The sequence below is a fragment of the Protopterus annectens genome, chromosome 12.part0 (genome assembly GCF_019279795.1).
Source record: "Protopterus annectens isolate FY-2018-M chromosome 12.part0, PAN1.0, whole genome shotgun sequence".
NCBI lineage: Eukaryota > Metazoa > Chordata > Ceratodontiformes > Protopteridae > Protopterus > Protopterus annectens.
This window is the reverse complement of record NC_056746.1, coordinates 446979546-447005452: the sequence shown is the minus strand read 5'-3', so window position 1 is coordinate 447005452 and position 25907 is coordinate 446979546. Positions and strand designations below refer to the sequence as shown.

The following is a 25907-nucleotide window of genomic DNA, read 5'->3' as shown; positions in this document are numbered from 1 at the left end:
ATTTCCAGGTACCACCCGGCTGAAATCATTCACAAAGAAAAATGAATAGAAGAAGAATAGAGAGGCTATAAGCTGTGCCTATCAAAAACAGAACAAACAGTGTATGATAAAACAATTACAGATGTACTACCAGTTTGAAGAGCGGCTGAATTATTTTACCCAAGAGCTGCAGATACATTTATAAGTGATTGTCAAGACCTGGGCAAAAGGAAGATAAAGATGAAAGAACAGGAGTTAAGACATTAAAAACTGAAAGGTAGCATGCCAGTCTTCCTGCATTTTTCTATCCCCTCTCCTTGAGCAGTTAACATTGTCCTCATGTCTACAGAATGCAATCAGACTGCAGATTATGTAACAATGACCCGGACCTCTGTCTGCATCCCAAAGATCCTTCTGAAAGAAAATATGTGAACAGTTTACAGCTTTTCACATTTGCTTTGTGTCTTTATTCTAAGGTATGCTGTCATGGGAATTGTGTGTGTGTTGCCAAGCTTATCCCATAAGTCTTTCTCTCTATCATATGTATATATCCATGAATTTTCTTAACTTGCCATCATGGCATCTTGCCTCTGATAAGTTTGGCATTTGAATCACTCAAATGAAATTTTGAACATTCAGTGAAGAGAAAAGGTGAATTTTGACATTGTTTACTTAAAAGTCTTACTTGCTACTGGCAATCAGAACCAAGCTTGTTTTTCACTGTGTTATTTTCCTTATTCTTTCTTCAGCTTTATCTGTTTCCTGAGGCATCAAACTAAGAGCCACACATTTCCCGTGGTATTACACTGATATTTAAAAGTATTTTGTGTGTGTGTGGGTGTGTATTTACATATATAAAGTTCTTGAGCTGTATTTCTTCTGCTTTGTTGTACCATCCTGCCTTGAAACACCTCAAACCAGTCTAGCTTTCCACACTACATCTGTGCTTACTGTGATTGATTATTTATAGTGAAGTCTGAAGAATGTTGTGCAAGGTATTGCTTACTGGGGAAAAAAAAACTTTAGGGCTTGGGCTGTGTATATACAGTATTTAGCCAGATCATGGTACTTCCATAGCATATTTCCATGTAATTCATTTGAGTGTGGAAGCCCCACCACTTCCACATATAGTGGGGTAGCCACACCTGTAAACAATAAATGCATAAAGGGGAAGTACTTCTCCTTTGCAGTTAATTTCCACTACTAAACTTGAAAAGTCACTGTTCACTTTAAGAGACACGTACTTTGCATGCTGTTAGTGTACTCAGCAGAAAAATTAACATCTTTCTTTTCTTCTGCAAGTTTAACTTATCCTACTGAAGACTGTAATTTGTGAGAACCACGTCTTCTGTGGAAAGTTGTTTCTGTTTAGACTTTGAGCAAGGTGGATAGCTATAAGTTATGGCAGGAGTTCACCTCAGAGTGTAAAAAAAAAGACTTCAAAAATGTAATTGAGTTATTTCGTAGCATCAACTTGCCTCTCATATCAACACCTATTTCTTTTAAACTGAAAAGTGAAAAAAAAAAAAAAAACACTCAAGGGTTTTCCATTTTCATCTCTAAATGACACTTAATCCAAACTCATATTCTGTTAAAGGTGAAGAAATATTTTTCCGTCTTAGGGCAAACAGTGTGGAATAGTACCCTGCTAACTCATATTCTGTTAAAGGTGAAGAAATATTTTTCCGTCTTAGGGCAAACAGTGTGGAATAGTACCCTGCTAACTCATATTCTGTTAAAGGTGAAGAAATCTTTTTCCGTCTTAGGGCAAACAGTGTGGAATAGTACCCTGCTAACTCCGAGGTCATTGCCATATCAGTTGTCTGTTTCTCAGCTAACTAATCTGCAGAAGCTGTACAACCTTCTGCTTCAGGCACAGGTGTTCAGCCAACCTCCAGGCCAGTGACAGCAGCGTATTCTTTGCCATAATCCATAAATGAATCTAATTTTTGAAGAACACTTAAATTTACTTCATAACAATCTCCTTGTTCCACATTGAAGGCTTTTGCCACATGTTCACTGTTAAGATTTCAGATAAAAAAAATATCTATCCAAAGCTTGGCATATTTATAAGTCAGCACCTTTGTGATCTTCCTTATTAATGTCACTAGCAAGTTTTCCATATTTTACTCATGTTCCTCATTTTGAGAAGTGTCGATCTGTTTTTTAGGTGATTGAAGATTCAGAGGATTTTGGTATGGCTAGTCAGCTGCTTATTTGTCACTGCTTAAACTATTACAAAGATTTAATCAATTATTTAGGATGTCATTATCTGACTGCATCTATTTTTACTTTATCGCATGTGCTGTGATCGATTATTTGAGGAAGCACATTTTGAACATGGGGAGAAAGCCTTTGCAAGTACTTATCTACATTCACTGGTTAGATAAATACTCCCTTTTGGAGAAATATCACAAAGGTGACTTAGAGCATTCTGCTTAAAGTAAATGTACGTGTACTAGAACCCCCTCTCTTGAGCATATCATTTCTTCTTCATATATTCGGGTCCAAGGAGTTTCCAAATCCCATTTGACTGAATGTCCATCCCAGTCCTATATATGGACAAATGTTATCTTTTCACACATCTGGGGGAAAAAAAGAGAGAATATATGTTTAATCAGAAAAACAATGGTTTGGTTGAAAGTCCATTGGGCCGTAGTTCTGAACTTTTTTTTTGAGGGGGTAAAGTTCCTTTAACCAACTCATGCAGCTGGCTACAGTCCCTGTATGCCTGTTACAGTATAATCTACTGTGTGGTCACTGCAACTTTGGGTTAAGGTGATATCTCCCTTTACAGTAACCCTTTTTCAGCAAAGTGCCCCTTCCCTTTGTTGTGCAGTGTTTCAAAACATTTTTAAAATAAATCTGCTTTAATGAAGTCTGTAACAAAATGTGTTTGAGCATCAGCAGGTGATGCACTGTGTGCATTTTTCTCCAATGATGAGTGGCTGTGGTGTTAGTTAATTTAAGTAAATGGGGGGGGTGCAGGGGGCTTGCTCTCCTTGGAAATAAAACGGTCATATATTCTGTACTAGTACCTGAGAAGTTTCTACCCTGTCACTAAGCAGTAACTAGCAGCTTTGTTAATGATAGTAAGTCATAACCTAAGCAGTAACTAGAAGTATCAGAAGTGATAGTAAACCCTAGTATGAAGTATCCTCTGTTGTGAACGGAACTGATAATCTTGCTTAGACTTCTGGTGAAGGATGTTAAGTTAAGAATCTAGAATGATGGGATGTATCCTCAGATAAATAATTCCAAAAAGGACAGAAATTATGGTTTTGTTCAACTGGGTCATGCACAGTCCTCACTTTGAGTACTTTGTATAGTTCTTGAGGTCTGCCAAGTATAAGAATGAGATAGAGGGAAAGGAGTACAAGAAGAGCCTAGAGAAGCTGGAGTCTTCAAACTTTGAGTCCAGAAGGATTGGGAGACTTAATGTGATTCCTCAGTATAATTTCAGGGAGATATAAAAGCGTTATTCTGAGCAGCAAAGGGGTGAGAGGGATGGAGTGATGGAGAGGACGTAGAATGTTAAATGCGCTTTAAGGGGCAAATAAGAGAGGCTGTCTCTTGCAGTCAAGCTAACATTAAAACATTTATGACAAATATTAGAGTGAATTGCAGTTCTGAGTATGTATTAAACAAATTTGCAATTGAATTCTAAGGTGAACAGAACTGCAGCATGGTATTTTGAATTATTTTAATCTTCAGATTATTTTAAATTAAAAATAATAAAAAAAATCATTATGTTCTTTAAAATACAATATCCACGGTGGTGCAGCGGTAGCGTTGTTGCCTCACAGCAAGAGGTTCTCCTATTTGATTCTCAGCTGGAGTGCAGGGAGTGCCTTCTGTGTGGAGTCTGCATGTCCTCCCTGTGGTTGGGTGGGCCTTTGAAAGACATGCGTAAATAGGCGTGCCTTTGTTGAAGGTTGAACGTCGAGCTGGCACCTCGGCATTTGTGAAAATGTACTGCCAATCATTAGCGGACCGGAGTTCGCTGTGGCGACCCCTAACCGGGAAAAGCCGAAAGACTAAGAACATTATGTTCTTTAAAATATTTGTTTTTACTTTTATTTGTTTGAAACTATACCTTGGCTGCCCGCTTCTGATTAGAGGTAACTTGTAGTTGATAGAAATGCCTTGCTAAGTCTGATTTGTTTCAATGACAGAAGTACCATCAGTTTTTCATCCTCACCAGTAGATGGCAGACTTCCTGCACCCATGCTGTCTCATTCTCTTTAAGATACACTATACCATATTTGTAGAGCTGGTCATTTCTGTTCCTTGCTAAGGGAATTTGATGTTGCAGTGGTGGGCCTTATGTGATCTGCCTGTTACAAATACAAGCTTAATGTGCTGCACAGTGTCTGCACCCCCCCCCCCCCACACACACACACACACTGAGGTATTTGACATCTTATGACTGTCACCACCCATTCTTCTGGGATTTAAAGCTGCCTCATTTTGCTGACCCTCCAGTGTTCAGGCTCCTTGTCAAACACAGATTGCCAGCAGTGTAGATAGTCATCGTAACTGGTAATCTTTTTAATATGCAGAATGTATTATAAGTGGGAATATATATATATATATATATATATATATATATATATATATATATATATATCAAAGCATTAAAAATGCGACATAAAGTGATTAAAATTCAATATCCGTTATAAAAATGTTTAGGTTTTATTTATTTTTTTAGGCAATGTGATGAAAGTTTGCTATTTTCAATAAAAAGTGAACATTTTTATCCATTTGGGTATTCTAGCTAATATTCTTTTGGAACTCTTAATAAAACTAGTCATATGATTCTGATAACTGTATTTTTTTTTCAGTGTACAAACTGACTAATCATCATACAACTTTTAGCATAAAGGTACTTTATCAATATCCAGGGGCTGTTTTGTGGCCTTTACACTGCTCTTTCCAACTCGCAGTGCATTAGGATGGAAGATTAGAAACGCAGTGCGAGTTGTAGTGCTTGAGGCTGTTGTAAGGTGAGGTGAAGTATGCTAGATTTGATCAAAGAACTGGAAACAAGCGAGACATTATAATTAGACTATTACCATGCACACCGCTTCTATTAAGAAATAACAAGATAAAGCAAACCAAGCATAAATGATTTTACTGAAGGTAAGCAACAGTCAGCTGGAATCTAGGAGACTGAGAAAGGCTGACATGGTTCTTTCAGCAATGTTTAGGTGTCTAATCTTTAAATATGCGGAGGACAGAGGGTGTCTAGCATTACTAATGAGCTAGAATGGCAGATAGCTCCCTAGACCTTTCGTTTTCCTTTATATATTTGTGTTTTCTGGGACAACAGTGAAGAGAAAAGAATTCTGCAATTACAGTGAGACATATATACTGCATTTTCGTTTGTAGTAAGATAATTACACAGCTTCGTACTAAAGACTTGTGTATGAATCAGTGTGATTTATTTGTTGCAAAAAGTAAAGAGTAGAAGAAGGAAATGACTGAAAGATTGTGGAAGATTTATTTTATCAAATAAATGCGTATTAATGTACTTTTTTTTCAAGGCATCTTCCTGAAATTTTCATTTCTAATCCATTTTCACATGTGCTTTCTCATGACCAGTTCTCTGTTAGGCTTCCATACTGCTTTCTCTTTTTAACCACATTTAAAGTTTGCTAGCAACCCAACTTTCCCCTCTGTGTTGAGGTTAATAAAAAAAACAGGTTGCAGGAGACCTCTGTTCTTTAGTGGTAAAGTGCAGTGTTATAAAATATCCTCTAACTGTGATAATTTATCTCTTTGCAGATTCATTACAGAGATGCACTGACACATTATCAGAGGTTTGGAGACTTTAGTTTCCATAAAAGTCTGCAGTACTCTACATATTTCCAAATGTACACGGGCACATTGATTTGTATAGATTAGCAAATAGAGGAATGCACTATAGTTGTTCTAGTATCTCATTTCATAAATTCTGCCCTTCCCGGGAAGGCACAATTATATGCCCTGGTATAATGGTTAAAGAAGTCTGACAGAGCCAAGCAGCACACTATTGCCCCACCTCAGTCTTGTTTAGTCATCTGTGTTGTTTTTCATAAAGAGCCCTGTTAGTTTATTTTCCCTTTATGTGCAGTACGTGCCTCCCAACCTACTGAATCTTACTTGGAACCTCAGAAATCTGATAGCTTTTTGCTATCTGCCAGTATTGTACATTAATTTTGCCTTATAAAACACTAAAGATATGTCTATTTAAATGTGGAATAAGGCAAAATACCTTGACATTTGAAAGCAAATATGAGCTGCTGTTTCTGGTCTGTTGTACACAGTTGTTTAGATGGTTAAGCATATATATATATATATATATATATATATATATATATATATATATATATATATATATATATATATATACATACATACATACATACACACACAGTCATATGTGTGTGTGTATTATATTATATGTGCCTGCATGCCCTAACATTATTGGAGCTTTAGTACACTGGGCATCTGCACAGGTGTTTGCAGCAGGTCAATATAAAAGACAAAAAGGCAACAGATAAAATCTACAGGACTTTACTGTAGCTCATTGGAAGAGTCTTCAGTAGAGTATAAAAAGATAGAAGGATTCAATGCAAAGTTTAAAGAACACTGCAGCATATGAAATAAAAGATTTGCCAACAAGCATATGTAATAAGCAGTTAACATCTAACCGAAAAACACATTTCTTTCCACTCAATATTTAAACCCTGGGGTCTTTGAGAATTGCATTTAAGCACATCATCATCGTCATCTTTCGGCTGTTCCCATTAGGGGTCGCCACAGCGGATCATCTGTTTCCATTTCTTCCTGTCCTATGCATCTTGCTGTGTCACACCAATCACCTGCATGTCCTCTCTCACCACATCTATAAACCTTATCTTAGGCTTTCCTCTTTTCCTGTTACCTGGTAGCTTCATCCTTAGCATCTTTTTCCCAATATACTCAGCATCCCTCCTCAGCAAATGTCCAAACCAACGTAATATTACCTGTCTGGCTTTGTCTCCAAACCCTCCAACCTGGGCTGACCCTCTAATATACTTATTCCTAATCCTGTCCACCCTCGTCACACCCAGCGCAAATCTTAACATCTTTAACTCTGCCACATCCAGCTCAAACTCCTGCCTTTTTGTCGATGCCACTGTCTCCAACCCATATAACATAGCTGGTTTCACTACCCTCTTGTAGACTTTCCCTTTCACTCTTACTGCTACTCGTCTGTCACAAATCACTCCTGACACTCTTCTCCACCCACTCCATCCTGCCTGTACTCTCTTCTTCACCTCTCTTCCACACTCACCATTACTCTGAACTATTGATCCCACGTATTTAAACTCATCCACCTTCGCCACCTCTACTCCTTGCATCCTCACCATTCCTCTATCTTCCCTCTTATTTACACACATGTATTCTGTCTTAGTCCTGCTGACCTTCATTCCTCTTCTCTCTAGAGCATATCTTCATCTCTCCAGGGTCTCCTCCACCTGTTCCCTACTCTCACTACAGATCACAATGTCATCTGCAAACATCATAGTCCATGGGGACTCATGTCTGATCTTGTCTGTCAACCTGTCCATCACCATTGCAAATATGAAAGGGCTCAGAGCTGATTCTTGATGCAATTCTACCTCCAGCTTAAACGCATCCGTCACTCCCACTGCAGACCTCACTGCTGTCACACTACCCTCGTACATATCCTGTACCACTCTTACATACTTCTCTGACATTCCCGACTTCCTCATACAATACCACAACTCCTCTCTAGGCACCCTGTCATATGCTTTCTCTAAGTCTACAAAAACACAATGCAACTCATTCTGACCTTCTCTGTACTTCTCCATCAACGCTCTCAGAGCAAACATCGCATCTGTAATGCTCTTTCCCGACATGAAACCATACTGCTGATCACTAATCATCACGTCCCTTCTTAACCTAGCTTCCACTACTCTTTCCCATAACTTCATGCTGTGACTGATCAGTTTAATCCCTCTGTAGTTACTACAGCTCTGCACATCACCCTTATTCTTAAAAATCGGTACCAAAACACTTTTTCTCCATTCCTCAGGCATCCTCTCACTTTCCAAAATTTCATTAAACAATCTGGTTAAAAATTCCACTGCCATTTCACCTAAAAACCTCCATGCTTCCACAGGTATGTCATCTGGACCAACAGCCTTTCCATTCTTCATCCTCTTCACAGCTATCCTTACTTCCTCCTTGCTAATTCATTGCACTACATGATTCACTGTTCTCTCCCTCTCATTCTCTTCATTCATCAACCCCTCAAAGTATTCTTTCCATCTGCTCAACACACTCTCCTCGCTTGTAAATAAGTTTCCCTCATTATCCTTTATCACCTTTACCTGCTGCACATCTTTCCTAGCTCGGTCCCTCTGTCTAGCTAATCGGTACAGATCCTTTTCTCCCTCCTTAGTGTCCAGCCTTTCATACAACTCTTCATATGCCTTATCCTTAGCCTTCGCCACCTCTCTCTTTGCCATGCACCTCATCTCCTTATACTCCTGTCTACTTTCTTCATCTCTCTGACAATCCCACTTCTTCTTTCCCAACCTCTTTCTCTGTATACTCTCCTGTACTTCCTCATTCCACCATGACATAGATTCCTTATTTAAAAGCAGATATTTCAAAATGTTCATAGTTTGATCACTGCTTGTTCATTAACCATATCTTCCCCATTTGAGGATCCTTTTCAAAATGCAGTTTAAGCAGACCCAGCATTCTTCAGACAAGAAGACATTTAAATTGTCAGTCCTACAAATCTGATTTGCTGTTTACCTTTGCACCTGCATATGTACTAACCCAAACTGTATACACGTCATTAATAAAAAACTCTTTCCCTAACAGTACCACTAGTCAAGGCAAAAGGACACATAACACCCACAACACTAAATATATCCCTTTACCTAACTATAAGCTGCAAACACACACACACGCAAACACACACACACACACACACACACACACTGCTCATTATAATGCAGAATTACACATTTTCGAAGCCGCCACCTTTTCAGTCAAACATTCATCTCCCTCCATGCTCCAACATGCCTACACTATATAAAGCTTGACCTCAACCTAATGTGACTTTCACAAATGTGCAGTCATTTGTTTGTGCTGTCACTCTTTTTTTTCATTTGTATTTTTGTCACATGAATGGCGATATATATTTTACACAAGGAGATAGTTTGTCATCCAGAGGGATTATGAATATTCTATGCGCTTTAAGCGGTCAATAAAAAGTTGCTTTCCTTATACTTGCATAGTTAAGCGGTTTTCAACTTTTAAATGTTCAAAATAACCTAGGCTTACTCCCTTACTTAAAAGGTCTTGACAATTATTATAATTATGTTGGTATGTTTATCAGGTTGGAATTGCCTAAAAAAAGCACTGTGGGGGTGAACAATGTCTTTGCCAGTAATCAAAACCCTACAGGGGACAGATGTAGGCCCTCTCTGGCCAAGCAGCATTGTTTGTTGAGCATATCCTCCCAGGCTGACAAATATTGGACTCCCTTTGAATGAAACCAAAAACTAAACCAATTATTGAAGCCAATTACTTTTTGCGCATATCGTGGCATCATCCTTGGAGAAGGTAAAATGCTGTTCAGTGCTAGTCTCATACCTGTCTTGGACTTAGAGACACAGTCTGAGAGCTCCATCGTGTCTCTCTTCATATAATCCAGGGAGGTACACCTCATGTCATTGACATTGTCATGAACTGTGAGAGAGTCTTACTGGTACTTGTTCAAGGACTTGTGTATATGCATGATCTGATAGATCCTGGCTCCAGCCAAGCAGCAGATTGTCATTCTCTCCTTGCTCAGCCTGGTAAGACGCACATCTGTATGTCTTACAGTGGAGTCGCCAATAACACAAATGTTTGGTTGGGATGATACCTTTCAGGCTCAACATCTGTGACCTTAGGACACTTTGTGCTATGTGAGGAGGTAGGCTTAATATACTGAATGTGCTTTGTGCCTGTGTTGTGTTTTGGAGGTCTTTGAGATTTAGGCAAGTTAATCTTTAGAGTCTCATCATATGATGGATTATTTGTATTGTAATGGCCATGGAGAGGTGTGATGTGTGGTGTACTGCTGACGATTTTTGTTTCTGTGTTTATTTAGTGTGTGTGTGTGAGATTTTTTAACATCAAGGATATTATATATGCACATGTCTCACTGTGTTATGTTGTTTGAATAGTAGATGATTGTCAGGCAGCATGAGGCAATTCTTAATACTGTCTCAAGATACCCATCTCAGTTAGGCTGACCAGAGAAGTTGTGGTTAAGTGTTGATTCATGATACTGACAGGAACACCTCTGGGGGCAGGGGTAACTATAATTGTTTGCAGTTCAGTTTTAGAATAATGTTTGGGTGGGCAAGCTACTGAGTATTTAAATTGCAATACAAATGATGATTTCAGTATGAAACAGCTTCAAAGTTCTTTTAGTCTAATGAGTAGTTTATGGGGAGAGACTTTGCAAAATGATACTTGTGTTTATTGTCAACAGCCAATAAATGGGGAAAGGGAGGGAATTATGTTAAATTATAATAAGGGGCAGGCAACAACATGTTTAAGAACACACATAGTTAGACCAGTAGCTTTGAGCTGACTGGCCTGGAATTGCTCCAATGCAAAAGACAAGTGCTGAACTAGCCTGACCTAGTCAGTACACAAGTATGAAACCAGGGCTTAATAACAACATGTAGACCACCTAAACAACTGAAATGTAGTGCAACTCTGTACTGAAATCACTAATATAGGCTTAAAGACCTTAGCTAAAGTAGATACAGGCTGTTAAAATGAACTTAAAATTAGATCAAGAAATGAAAACACATCTGTCTTTCTCTGTCTAATGGAACTATTACAATGGCTTTACAATAGAAAGTTTTAAGAAACATCACGCTTATTCCATTCCTCACACTAAATAAAATTAGGTTTTGCAATCTTTGCTTTTGATGAATCAACAATTTTGTATATTTATTTATATTTGGTTACCAGGTTAGTGCGCTCATCAGGATTGAATAATTTCAAGATCAGCTATTCTGGGCTGTTTCTATTCTCCAGAAGGGGCAACTGTTTGAGGCTGTAACTAGCTTGGTCAGAACTGTAGTAGTGCTGCGGTAGCATTGTCGCCTCACAATAAGACGTTGTCCTGTTCGATTCTTAGCTAAAGCATCTACTGTGTGGAGACATGCGTAAAGGTTGTACGTCAGGGCTGGCAACTCGGTACGTATAAATCTGCTGCCAATCATTAGCAGACCGGAGTTCTGCTGTAGCGACCCCTAACTGGGAAAAGCCGGAAGATACAACAACAACTAGCCTGGTCAGATCTGCCCTAATGAAGGATTTTATTCACAAAGTAAGGCAGCTGGGAATTCAGAATGTATTGACAGAGTTACTCCATCAACAGGGAGCTACAGTAAGCAGTACCTTGGAGACCTGGACTTTATCTCACCCAACATTCTCCTACTTGCTCATGCAAGGCTACACATGATAACATCACAATGGACTCAAGAATAATTAGTGTATGGAACCAGGCATTGATTCCCTAAAGGCTGTAACCCATCTTCTGTCATCTGTAAGGAATGACCTTCTGTGATGGACAGACACCTACAGCCTCTCCAAAGGGATGTCCCTTATTCCTTCATCAGTAACATGGCAACTAACAGTACTCTTTGGTTTACACTTGGGGAACCGACTTCAGCAGTCTATCTGTGCAAGATATGTAGCCTTAAAGAAAAAGATGTCTAGACATCAGTCAGAAATTAAAACAGTGTACAGCACCTTGACTATTTTCAGGACAACTTCCTTTTGGATAACTTGCAAAATTGAATAGACCACCACTGCTGCTGTATGATATATTAACAAGTAAAGGGAAACCAGATAATGGGATACCTCTGATCTTGCATAGGACCATGTAGCACAAGCGATATATTTCTGCTGTTCACCGCCCCAGACTAAAGAACCAACTTGTAGATCTCTTGTGCAGGCAAACTGCAAAAAACTAGGACATGCACATTTCAGGATGTTATTCAAATGTGGGATAAGCCAGAAGTGGATCTGTTTGCCACACATATCATCAGTAGGCTTCATACCTTAGCTAACTGCCCCCTAATGAGACTATTTGGAGAATAAGCTCCTTTTTAGTTTCTTGGGCACAGACTATCCCTTTCCCTCATTTCTTCAAGTTCTTCTCAAAGTAAAATAGAAAAAAATGACAAGCTTTTAATTACATTTTGGTAAAAGCAACCGTAGTATGAAGAAACAAAAACAAACATGGTTTGTTGTATTGCCAAAGCTGGCAACTCTTCTTAGTTCTTACCTCTGCACAAATATCGGGACAGAACAGAGTTCTACATCATACCCTCAGGACAGTGAACCTGTCATCTTGTATTAGGAGTTGTGATACCCAACAGTGATTCTGTTTCTCCCCATTTCATAAACATAGTTACACAAGCAAGAAATCCTACAACAAAGACATATTACGTATGGAAATAGAAATGATTTATTCTTGGACAGAAGGCTTAGACCCCCACTGAGTTGTGCAGTTCCAAAAATCGTAGATTACATAAGCATCTATTTGAACCCTATTTAGCTTATTCTATTATCAAAGTACATGCCTGTGCTATTTCGGTATATATACTAGCTTTCCTCAGACAGTTGCTCTTCCATCTTTTAAGCATTCCTAAAAGTGTGTTCCATGTAAGACAGAACTTTCCTCCATGCGAGCTTAATGTCTTGCTGGAGAAATTAACTTTTCTTCTATTTGAGCAACTGATGCGGCAGACATTAAGTACCTGTTTTAGGATTTTTTTCTAGTTTGCTGCACCTTCAGGGAGATGACTTGCAGATTTACAGCACTTGGTGTATAAGCCACCTTACCATTTTTTTTTAATAGTGAAAGGATATTTTCTAAAGACTTGTCCATCTTTCATGTTCAAGGCTGACTCAACATTTTTTTTCTCAACCACTTGTGCATCTTTAATGTTCAAGGCTGACACAGTATTTTTTTCTCAACCAATCTGTTTCCTATTTTTCTCTGCAAACTGTTAAATAAAGGGAGCATTTCCTATATATATATATATATATATATATACAGCAGATGTGCAGAACCATGAAAGCAGTTATTTGTCTTTTATTAAGGTGGACATTTTACAAAACAAACCTTGTAAATTTGGCTGGCCCACTGTATTGCCTTTTGCTATGACAAGCTTATTTAATTTTTGCAGGGCACAATTAAAACAAATTCTACCAGAGCAGCAACAACTTCTGTAATGTTCCTTGGAAATGTATGTACACCAGCTACTTTAGAAGCTGCCATGTTGACAGTTGTCCACAAACATGTGGAAACATAGTCTAGGAGTAGGGCAGAAGCATTGTTGCATTATAGGAGATCCTATAATTGTCCACCACCCAGGGTTAACCAAGCACTGCTTGGGATTATACCCAGTTGTTATGATTTTCTGTTATAGTGACTCATCCTGAACTGGAGAGGGACATGCAGTTGGAATACAAATGGATACACTCAGTAGTTCCAGATGCACACCTCTCTACATCAAGTACAATTTCCCTTAAAAGTACACAGGGAACACACTCAACCCGGGGGGTCTGGATGTCATATCTGTCTCCCTCCAGGTCCCCAATAAGACTCCCCACTGGTACAGCTGTAGGGTTAGGTTCTCAGCCAAGTCTTCCAGCACCCTCTCTGTAAACCTGATGCTTTGTGTTGCTATCCCAAGTAGCTGACACACACACACACACACACACACACACACACACACACACACACACACACACTGAGAGATTTGGTTTTTCACAGACACACACACACACACCTGGGAAAAGATGGCACAAATGTGCCTGCTGTGTCCCCTTCTGGCCAGAGTATAAGGTACCAACCAACAAAATAGTGTGGCTATCCAAAATATAAACCAAGAATACAAAACCAGGAAAGCCGCTGAGTAGAATGCAGTTACTGAATTCCAATTCAAAGCAGTGACACCATCCACGTTCATTAACGCTTTTATTAAACAAAAATCACATGCGTTTTCGTCCCTTACTGCAGGACTTCCTCAGATAGCTGAGGAAGTCCTGCAGTAAGGGACGAAAACGCATGTGATTTTTGTTTAATAAAAGCGTTAATGAACGTGGATGGTGTCACTTTCGTTTTGAATTGGAATTCAGTAACTGCATTCTACTCAGCGGCTTTCCTGGTTTTGTATTCTCAGAGTATAAGGTAGTTATCACTGCCACCAGACACTCCACAATCAGCTACTCTAAGGCCCTTAACAAAGGGTGTCCAATTATACTATGCAATATTAATACTAATAAAATTGGAAGTAGTTGCCCAAGACAGCTAGGCCAAATAAATATAAGTACTCTCAAAGTTTAGATACTTTCTATAAGGACTAGCTACAATAAAAGTTTTAAATATATTTAATAATAAATACTAAAAGAACAAGAAAATATTGAATATATATTTACAGTAAACCACAGAGTTCAGATCACAGGAAATATTGAAAAGAATATTGATAGACAGACTCAAATAAAGAAATAAAGAAAACATCTCTAAAGTATGCTTCACTATATTCCTGACTTAGTCTAAAAAATCTACTGTTCCCTAGTTAAGTTACTTAGTACAGCAAGGCTAGATGCTGTGGGTGAGGGTCTTTCCATTCAGGCTCCCCAAACAGAATACTCAGTACCCTGAGATTTCTCTTTTTAATATCTAAAGTATAATTTCCAACAGGGCTGGCATAATGACCTCATCTGGTCACCTGACTCTGGGTTCTCACAGTATTTCCCTTTGAAGCTGAGAAAGAAATTTAGCACAGATGGCCACAATACACATCCAAATGTTTATGGCAATGCCTGAGCCCTCCCCTCTTTTCACTGAGCTACTGGACAAAGGCTCTTTCCCAGACCTATCATCTCTGGTCCTATTCAGCACTGTGGGGTGCCATTTTAATGGTTTAGCAGCTCATTGGCATTTCCCTTATTTTTCTTAAAGTGAATCTCTGCTGTGCCAGTATCCTCTCTTAAAACATACACATTTAATTCAGCTACAAAAATACATGTACATTTCTCTTCATTTCAGCAGAGTGCACCGTTATTAAATTTTATCCCAAGCAAACCTCATCAATAAATTTTCAGCACAAACGTCTGTACAAATCAGTTTACCATACAAATGACATATAGTTCTACAACATTTGTAATGCAAATATATTTTATAAATCAGTTTGATATTCAAAGGACATATAATTTTTTACAAAACTCCTGCTGGGTATGCTATGTCATCACATTTGTTATAACAGTAGATCTTTGTGGAAAGTCCATACTGTGATTGTACAATTTCCTCCTTGTTAGGGAATTTTTATATATTTACTTTTATGATCTTAAAATGATGCTCTCTGATATGGATCTTTATTACCACAAGCACATTTCCTTCTGAGATATTGTAGTTCAGTGGGCAACATGGAACATATCTGGGAGTCATGTGACATCTGATTAAATAAATGCCTAAATGCCTTTGAAAGCTTTAACCTGGCATTAGTCCTCATGGATCCAAGGCCCAGGAATGGAAAAATCTTTCTGGATCAGAAGAAAACAAGAATGTGAATAATGCCAAATGATGATGATTGCTGTTACAGTGACTTCTCTCAAAAATCTACCACAGTCATTGCCACAGATAAAATGCTGAAAATATATTTTTTGAGCTGTTATGTGCTTGAGTCTTTTTTAAATGCATTTTGGAAACACTAGCATTTTTTCAGTAAAAGAAGCATTAAGGATGGCCCATTGTAAGCAGTTAGCTTTTAGAAGGATCCTTGAGCATCAAAAGGCAAGATATTTCACATAAATGTGTTTTTTACATCTGGATGATAAATGCACAAAAATTGTCTTTAGCATATTCCTGCCCCTCTTACTTATACATTCACGGTAGGATTCTTAGCAAAGTAAGCTATATGTTTATAACCATAAAAAGGGATATGTTTATGCAAATAAGTGCAAATGTACTCATCTGGATCATTGTGAATCATTTAGGTTGGACCTAGGATGCAGCTTTCTAGATACTACATCTTTGAGAGTATGTGGCAGAAATCATCCATATAGACCTCTTGGGTCACATGCATTAAGTTGTATGATTTGTAAAATTCCCACTGCCAGTTAGATACCTGGTGGCTGCATCTACTAGGGTCTGCATATTTCATATCTGCTACTACAAGTTAGATGGGAAATTACCCTTTCAGGAGCCCTTCCCACACACTAGCTCATTATCCCTATAAAATCTCTACTGCATATAAATAGATGAGTTGGATGGAGACAATTGCTTAAGTGGATTGTTTCTCATGTGAAAAGTCAATGGGAATCTGTTCTTGCCATAAAAGAATCATTGGGTTAAGTGTAGTACATTTTGGAAAAATTTAATTAACTTTCAGCTTTTTCAGTGTCATTTAGAACATTTATATGGTTGAGTGGAAAATGGACACTGGTGGCTTTAGACAATTATTTTGATTCTTGGAAATGACAGATTTTTTTCATTTCTGAAGAAAAATAAACTAAAATGATTGCTATTTTTTACCTCAGTGAACAGAGCTTAGTGAGACTGGCATAATGGTTAAGGTGTTTACTTTACAGACGCAAGGTGCAGGGTTTGATTCTCATATAGGATAATTGGCTAGGCTTAAAATAGTCCACAAGGGCAGTTAGCCTAGTACTAACTTATGAACCTATAATCTGTTTGACTGTGCCCAACTTATCACAAACCAAATGACCCAAACAAAATATGTTCAAAGTAAAGTGTTTATTCACATTTCTCTGCATCTTCTCTTTGTAACTAGTATTTCTTCTCAAACCTGGACAAGAAACGGACAACATAATGTGTGTCACTCCTTTCTGGTTTTGACAGACTTTAAGTGTTGCTCATTCAGAACATGACCTGTGTAGCTTCTGGACCCCTCAGTTAATCCACAGTTTATTGAATATAAGTTGGAGGGCAGGACTGCATTGTTGTGTCCAGTCACTGTACCTATATACTTGTAGCTATGTACTGATTAGAAAAAATTTCTGATTTGCCACAAATAGAGGAAAGTTTAAAGAAAGGAAACACCTGTCATGTCCAGTGAATATTTACTATATGTTCTTATGCTGAATAATTTCAACACTGAAAACGGTAAATGCAGCACAGATCAAAAATTAAGCATTGTGGGTCACATGTTATCCCAGGAAAAAGTGCATTTCCACTCCAATTATTTCTAATTCAGTATTAAAATCATTTAACATCAGCAGAAACACTTCTTAAACAGCATTTTCCAAAATGAAACACCAGTCATTTCTATAACTTACACCTTCACAAAGTAGAAATTGTAGATGTAACCAAACAGCCATCCACTCAGAAGATATACCAACATACCAAAGTCAAATGGACCCATTTTTCATTGTGGGTTATAAATATGTGACCTGTATTCTGGAAATGTCACATAAACAGTAAAATATTGTGTAGGGTCTTCTCAGCAGTGTAACTGTAGATTTGGCCCAAATTCTAAGTATTTATTGCCTTCCTGTACAGATGAACTCAAGTGTCAAGCTCAACAGTGGACTGGCACGAGTATTCATTAAAACCATCATTTATAGGCAGAATTTTCAGTTTCTCTCACCTTGTTAAAATTGGCACATGAATACATTATCCATTCACAAAACTGTATTTACTCAGTACTGGCCTAAAGAATTTACATTCATTAAGCATTAAATACGTTTAAAAGGTAGGTAAAGTTTTTTTTTTCTTTCTTATAAGAAACTACTAGTTATCTGGATTCTTGCATAAGTTAAGTGTTTATATGGATTCTTGCATAAATTGAGTGTAATAAAGGAGGTCTATTAACAACTGTGTTACTACAACAAAAATTGCACAAAGGGATTTTCACAATGAACGCTTATTCTACCTGTTTTCTTCATACACCATTCTGATTCTGAACACTAAAATTAAATAAATCTGTTAGGAAATTGGAAGCTTTATGTGCCTCTATATTATAGAACAGAAATGCTCAGGCTTGAAAAAGCATGTGTGTGTAGTCAATGAAATGTGGTAAAAGTGAGGAAGATGGAAGGAAATCTCTGGCCGGACCTTCATTATGGCAAATAAATAAATGAAAAAAATATATAAAGAGAGCAACAGAAACTGTAAAAAATGTATTTTTTTATGATTAGTTTGAATGATAGTTTATCTTCAGAGGCCTTTAATTACAGACATAGTTCTACTTGCCAAAAAGGTGGACACGCAAATCTCTTGAGAGGTGACCATCCCGAAGGAATAGTAGTTGGTGCCTAAGTTCACCAATTAGTCCTTCATCGGTGTATATGCTAGTGCAGAAGTTTACAGAGATCTAAGTACACCAGCACCAGACTTCTTTCTTTTTGACAAAGAGTTTTTCTGACTTACATGTGAGGCAGCCTCATCACAGAGTCCCAGCACCATCCACAGGCATCATTCTGTTAGTCCCAAGCCAGTGAAAGTCCTTTGCAGTTCAGCCGACATAGGATACTGAAGTTTTCCCAGAGCGGTAAACCTAGGTACCCTTAACCCAGGTTCTAGATTAGAAAAGGAAGAGATGCCCATCAGTTAAGACTTATTTGAAGAATTTAAATGAAACATATTCCGTTTTCTATGGAATTGGTAGCAATGAGCATGTTAGTTTTGAGCCCCCCACTTCAAACAGTATTAAAAGTGTAGAATGTATAATGGAGTTCTTTATTCAGGAGTCCAAGGACTCTTCTGCAAAACATAGATGTACCACTGATATCCAACTACTGAAAATGTTAAGACTGGGAGTTGATATTACTGTGGTTATATCAGATATGTAGATTTCCTGTGATAAAAGGGTTTTAGCACACAGGAGTTTAATGTACCAAGCCCTTGGTAAAGGGAGTTTTGTAGATGTATTTGTACAGCTGTTTCTCTGTTTTGCTGTGTCTCTGGTATGGTCCACTGTGCATCTGCTGTAGGATTTGTTTTACTGTTTTATTTTTCTTTGAACCATTCATATTATCAATTCCTGAAACAGTGATCCAATTATTCAAACGTCTACAGTTTTGTGACACTGTTGTACTTTCCTTCTGTGCCTTTTACCTACCTATAAAGAAAGACAAGTAATTGAGATATAGATTGGTTATGTCATTTAGGAAAAGCATATGAGAAAGGGATAGTGTGATCAGTAGCAACCTTATTATTGAGAGGCCACAGTAGTAGCAAGGAAGAGGAGCTGTACATCAGCTATGGCCATTGATATATTATATTATATTTTGTGGAGAAAAGGTTTAGAATGAATGGTGTTCACAGTATTTGCCTGCTGTTGTCTTTGTACGTTTCTGTATTCTCTGTTTTTAAGTACTCATAAAAGTCATTTTCAAATTCTTTTTTTTTTTCAGGCGTCAAGTTCTAAGGGAGGGAAGATGCAGCTTCTGGAGACTGATTTCTCACGCACCCTCCGTGACTTAATAGAGCTTCACCTGCTACATCAGAACAGCATCCCAGCCTTCCTCAGTGCAGTGACTCTGGACCTGTTTGGCCGCCAGACCTTTGCTTAGCTTTTGACGTGCTTCTCACAAGCATCTTACTTAGTTCCTGTTTTATAACCACTGCTGTAATGAATTAATTTTTTTAGTTTGTTCTTAGGAAATAGAGTCATAGCAACTGTTGGACTTAACTGAATAATGGGGCGGGAGAATGTGTGTTGCTTTATTAAAGGAGACAGTAATTTTAAACGGATCAGAGCAATGGCAGTCTTTTAATTTTTCTGAGGGTGTGGTTACTAGGTCTCCTAGAGTACAGCAAGATTCAGAAAATGATATAAAAATAGCTGTGACAAAAATTGACACCAGTAAAATGATTAAGAATCGTATCAGCAGCATTTGTGAAAGTATGTCTTTTGCTGTCATCTAAAGTATCACTGCTTTGCTTGAAGCCATTACACATCTCTGCTCATTATACTTTGAAGCTATTTGTTTTAATTCCATGCAGCCTGCTGCCTCATGAATTAAGTGCCTGCTGCTCTGGGCCATCCTTCATCCTTGTCATATGCCTGTGGTGTGTTATAATGCAAACAATGTCGCAACCAAATCAGGTTACATAATTAGATGAGTGATCTCTGTGGGCAGTCTCGCATAATCAACTGTCACAAAGGAAAATGCTATTTCTACCTGAATCTGAAGCAGTCACATGTTTGTACTGAGCATTTTATGCTGAATCCTGACTGCTGTGGAGCTGTCCATGTGTGTAAACATGCATTTGTAGCTGTAAGATGCATGTACACAAACTGTAGTACTCCCAATATTGCCTTATATATTTGGGATACCTATATCAAGTTATGAGTATTCATTTTGCTTTCTATAGAATTTAATGATGGAATTGAAACAGATGGGAGGTAAAGCAGAACAGTTTTTAGAATTCTCTAATGGTGACGGACAGGTAGCTGTAAGCTAATGAAGCCCTGAAGTCTAAAAGGAAATTGCATAGTGTTGTTCCATATTCAGTCCATATGTTATTTTATGCTTCTTGATTATACTTTGTTCATGACTATGAAGATAAGCCTGAATTGTGCTTGATTATTTCCTGGACATCATCAGGTTTACCTTTTTTATTTTCTGTCAGTTTCTCTGACCATGTGTATGGTTGTTATGTAGAATACTGATAGTTACATGAGCTGTGGACAGGCATGTTAATGGTTTACATATTTTCGTAGCAACCCAAGCAGCTCATCTGCTTTGAAAAAAGAAGAAAACTGTAAATGTGAACATACAGACTGTGCTCATATCTGAAAATGTATTTTTCCTCAAAATTTCAATTTGAGGCCTCTGACATTTTAAAGGTGTGAAGTGACCCATGTTAAAACATACTTGGTTGCATCTTGCATAGTAACACTGCAGGCTTCGACCATGCTTATTGTACAGTTAGAAAGCAAACAATATTGAGCAGTTTTTCGTCTGTATACTAGCCTATCCCTGATTTGTGCTACTTGGTGTCTGTGACCTGAGCAACTTGTCAAGAACTTGAGTAGTCTTTGCAAAGGCAGGAGGAGTTTGCAGTGTTTTGTTTTGTAGCAGCAATTGAAAGTTGAAGTTTTGTCATACATTCCTACAGTAGTTGATCCTTATTTCTGATTGTGATTACTGCTGTCAAACATATTTCAGACCTCAGCCATATCATTTTGACTGCAGAACATCTCTGTGGACATTAACTTGTGCAGTCTATATCTGTGGCCATTAGAGGGAGCTCATGCCTTGATCATCCCCTCCCCCTGCCTTGAATTCAGTGCTTATTCTGATGTGCTTCACTAGATTGTCAGTCATTTTTCAGACCTTTAGTAATACATGCTAATATATATATATATATATATATATATATATATATATATATACATACATATGTGTGTGTGCATGCACTCATGGGTATCTCTCTCTCTCTCGCTCTCTCTCTCTCTCTATATATATATATATATATATATATATATATATACACAAACATACATACATGTACACATACAAAAAAAAAAATCTTTCTTACTCTGATTGGTATTAACTAATGTCAGCCCCATTTAAAAGTGCCAGCACGTGTTGCAGGCATCAGATTTCTTCTTGTTTAATTACCATGGTATTGAAGATTGTGATCACTGGCCAAATGTTAAATTGTTACACATATATAATGACAGGTCCCAGCTATTAATTCTACACATACCTCTGAATTGTCTAGACTTTGACAGAATGTCTGTATTTTCACTTCATATTTTTGATCTGTTTTTCACAGATTTTGTGGTTTTCTGGCAAATCTTTGGCAATTACTGTCAGATATTTTGTCTTCCTGGCTTTCAGAAAATGCACGCTGATGCAAAACCTGTTATTCTAACAGCTTTTTAAGTTTGCAAGAACAATTTTTAAAGTTGTCCCTATTTTGTGGACCTTTGTCTTCCCATTATGTTTGGCTTTGACCCTGATTCATGCTCTAAGGGAGTGAGATATGCACGTTTTAATTTTTCTCCTAAAAGGAAAGTAATTTTTTAAACAAACTAATTTGAAATGCAGAAGGATGTTAAATCTAGAAAAAAATGAGTTTTCTGTTCAAAAAGTGAAATTAAATAGATAGGAGCAGGTGTCAGTGACCAGAAGCCCTTGGCAGAATCAACAGGCAATACTGCTTAAAATATACGTTTTGATGAATTTGTTGCCCAACACTGGAGGCTGATATCTGCTTTGAATCCCCTTCTCTTTTGAGCCTCACTTGCAAGTATTTGAGGTTTCAGGAGAGGTTAATTGGGCAGAATAATTATTAAAATGGTACTGGAAACAGAAGAATTGAGTGTGGAATCAAAGAAAACTTCTATTCTGGGTGTGTGTTCCCATATGTCTTGTGAGGAACCTGACCTGTAGTGAGAGCATCTGATATCTGGACATTAGAAACCGAGATGCCTGAGGAGTAGACGGTCACTTGGATGCCTGCTGTACTACAGCTGTGGAGTTTAACAATGATTTCTTCAAATGCTTAAAATAAGACACCTAAGCCATCTACATCAGGAGTCAACAAGAAAAGACAGTACAATCTCCATCACCCCACATACTTGTTCTGTTGAGGAGGAGAGCTGCTATTGATGACTGCTCATTCCCCCAAGGCATGGACATGCATTCTGATGGTGAGGAGTCTGTCTTTTCTGGTTGTTCCTCAGAAGATCTTTTATTTGGACAGACTCTTCAGCTTATGAAAATACATTAGAAATAATGGTTATCGAACTTGTATTCACCTAAGAAGAGATATCCAAGTTTTTTGAAGCTTGAGTTTATTGTATCTTTGGCAAAGCATTGATGTTATGTTGCCCCCATCTCGCCTTCGTTCTTCCTGGTTGGATCAGAGCCGATCCTCGGCTCCGACTCGGCCGTTTACTATAGCTCGAGAGCTTATACTGGCTGGAGGCTAACCCCTATCCCAACATGCCTAGCGGTAGCTACCCAGATCTTTTTTGCCGCTTGCAGTATCGAGAGAGAGACTACTGGCTCAGGCTAAGTATTTAGTTTTTTTGTATTTTGCTGTCTTCCTTTACCAGAATTTTTACAGTTTAATTACCTTGTTGGTGTCTATCTTAGTCCTTGTTTAGATGAATAACCTTCTGACCTTCCTCTGCTGTTGTTTTTTGGGTTGTTCTTGGCCGTCGTTTTCTTAGGCCTTACTTTCCCCTTGAGCCCATTTAACTTAGAGGGTTTGTTTTCTTCTTTCCTCACTATCTGTGGAGTTGCTGTTTAAGTTAGAGGCTCTCCTATTGGGGGAGTCACCATTTTACATAGAGGCTCTCCCCCTTCTCCTCCTTCTTCCTTTTCCTAAAAAAAAAAAAAAAATTTCCTTAAAAAAAAAAAAAAAAAAAAAAAAAATATATATATCCTTGCTTGTGTATTGCTAGCCATTACAGCCTTATTTTTGCTGTTTGTGTCTTATAGTTTACCCAGCATGTCCAAAGGGTCAAAACCCTCAGGATTTAAGAAGTGCGACTCATGCTGCCAAAAAATGTCCCTTACAGATGGGCACATGAGCTGTGTATACTGTTTAGGCACTGTTCACCTGCAGGACTCATGCTCTGTCTGTCATGTTTTCGGTGCTAGAGTCGTGCAGGAGAGAAAAAATAAACTGATTCTGCGTGGCCTGTTAAGGAACCCTCAGGATCCTTCATCTCTGGTTCCTCAGCCAGCTAAACAGTCTGACAAATCTCCAAAACCATCCACAATGGTTCCAATTTCGGTGCAACCAAAATCTGCTGTCAAATCTTCGGCTCTGTCAGTTCCTAGTGTCGGCTCCGACAAAGCTATGTCTCCGGCGGCTCCATCAGTGACTTCAGGGCCAGTCCAGGCCCAGAAAAGAACCAGGTCTCCCTCTTTGGAGCTGGTGTGCTCTGCTCCACAGTCTCCTTTGTTGCAGTCTGTTGCAGGCAGTCACCAGTCCTCCTCTCACTCCTCCAGGCTTTTGGACCATGATGTGGAGAGAGTGGTTAATAGGCTCCTCAAGTCACAGGTACTTGCCAAATTGCTGCTGAGCCCAGCCCATAAGAAATTGTCTCTTTCAGCCCATCCAGCTTCTCTATCAGTTCCTCCTTCGACTCTCTTGAACTCAGAGCCTGAGTGCATGGACGTCATGGTGGTGGAACCATCGGCTCCGGTTACTTCTCCTTTATTGGTTCTGACTCCTGCTCCGATCTCCTCAATTTCTCAGTCCATCAAGGGATCTGGGTGTCGAAGATCTCTTGTCGTTACTGAGGGGGGAAGTGGCATTGGACCCTTGGCCGACCCTGCTCTCCTTCTTGGAGTTTTGACGCAGGTGAGCTCGGATCCCACATCAGCGTTGGAGCCATTGCTCTTGGTTCGCAAGCGATCTCCGGGCTCTTCGGAGCCAGAGGCTCCTTCAGCTCAGGACCGTGGCACCTTCAAGGTGATGAGCGTGCTGTCCCCTGAGACTGCTCCACCCTCAGCTCCATCGGCTCCTTCTTCCTTGGTGCCTATGCCTGCCTTTGACCCTCCTCCTCCCTCCAAGTGTAGGGAACCTATGCCCCAAGACACCCCATTGGGCGACCCTTTTCTGACATCTTGGAAATCCTTAGAAGGATGGCTGGAAGTCCCTAGCCCCTTCTGAGGATGAGTCGGTGTACCTGGATGCATTTAGTTCCCGACCCTCAACCTCATGGGTGTCTCTGCCTTTTGATCTTCTTTTGTCTATAGTGACTCGAAAGGTGTGGAGCACCGTGGAACCGGTTCCGTGGAGACCAAATAAATTTATAACTGGCTCTGAAGACAAGTCCTTTCTTTCCCGAGGGGTTCCTGTTGATGCTATGGGGTGGCAGCAGCCACTAAGAAGGAACTTGCGGAAACTTCATCTGTCCATCTGCCAGACAAGGAGTCCCATACAATGGACAGGTATGAGAAGAGTATGTTCTCTTCAGCAACCTTTCCACTCAGGTCGCTGAATTATTTGTCACACTTCACGCGACTTCAGAGGGATCCCCTAAAGGAGTTTGGAGATATCCTGCAGGATCCTACACCTGAGGGAGTTGCGAACAGGACGGCTTTCCAGCTTGCGACCTTGACTTCAGTGGTTAACTCCTCCATGAGGCTCATTTCTTATGTGGCAGATGGAGTGAGTAAAGGTACCGGAGTTGCTTTGCAGAGACACTCCTGGATGCACCTTTGTCAACTGGTGGAACCCTACAAGTCCTCCTTTACCAATACCCCTTTTGATGGCTCATTCTTGTTTGGGCCTTAGGTAAAAGAGACTCTCACCAGATGTGAAAAGGATGGCAAGACTCTCTCTGCCGTGGGAGTCTGTTTTTCCACTCCCATCTAGACCCTACTCTAAAGGTCAGAAGAGTGGGAAAATGTGGTTTTGAAAGTCCCAGGGTGCTTCGCCTGACACGTGGAGAATTTTCCACAGGGGCAGAGGGGGAAATAATAATGGAAGATGCTGGCCTCGCGGCAGGGGGGGTCCGCAACACCAGAGCGACCAGAGATACATTCTCTGCTAGGCCCTTCCAGCACTCCTGAAGGAAGGGAGGCCCGACTGTCCGCCTCTGGAGGCAGTTGGGGGAAGAGTATAATTTTGCCAAGCAGCCTCGCAAACTATTATGAAAGATGCATGGGTACTGTCAATAATATCCAGGGGTACAGAATTCCCTTTTCCCTGTTACCCCCCTCAAGAACAAAACGGTCAATCCCAGACATTCCACCTAGTCTTTAGGATCAGGCAAACTTAGAAGTACAAAGGTTGCTAGAAAAAAGAGCCATTCAAGAAGTCCCCACAGACCAAATCGAATCCAGAACTTACTCAATGTTTTTTTTAGTTCCAAAAAAAACAGGGGACTGGA

At 39.1% G+C, this 25907-nt stretch overlaps 1 protein-coding gene across 1 annotated transcript in view; it reads left to right on the top strand.

Annotated features, from left to right (window-relative positions):
• Window positions 1-19789, top strand: part of MAD1L1 (mitotic arrest deficient 1 like 1) — a 4750917-nt gene extending 4731128 nt beyond the window's left edge. The window contains exon 18 of the mRNA XM_044089554.1: window positions 19450-19789. Coding sequence (XP_043945489.1) covers window positions 19450-19608 — 159 coding nt within the window. The 3' untranslated portion in view covers window positions 19609-19789. The remainder of the gene's footprint in view (window positions 1-19449) is intronic.
• The last annotated feature ends 6118 nt before the right edge of the window (window positions 19790-25907 follow it).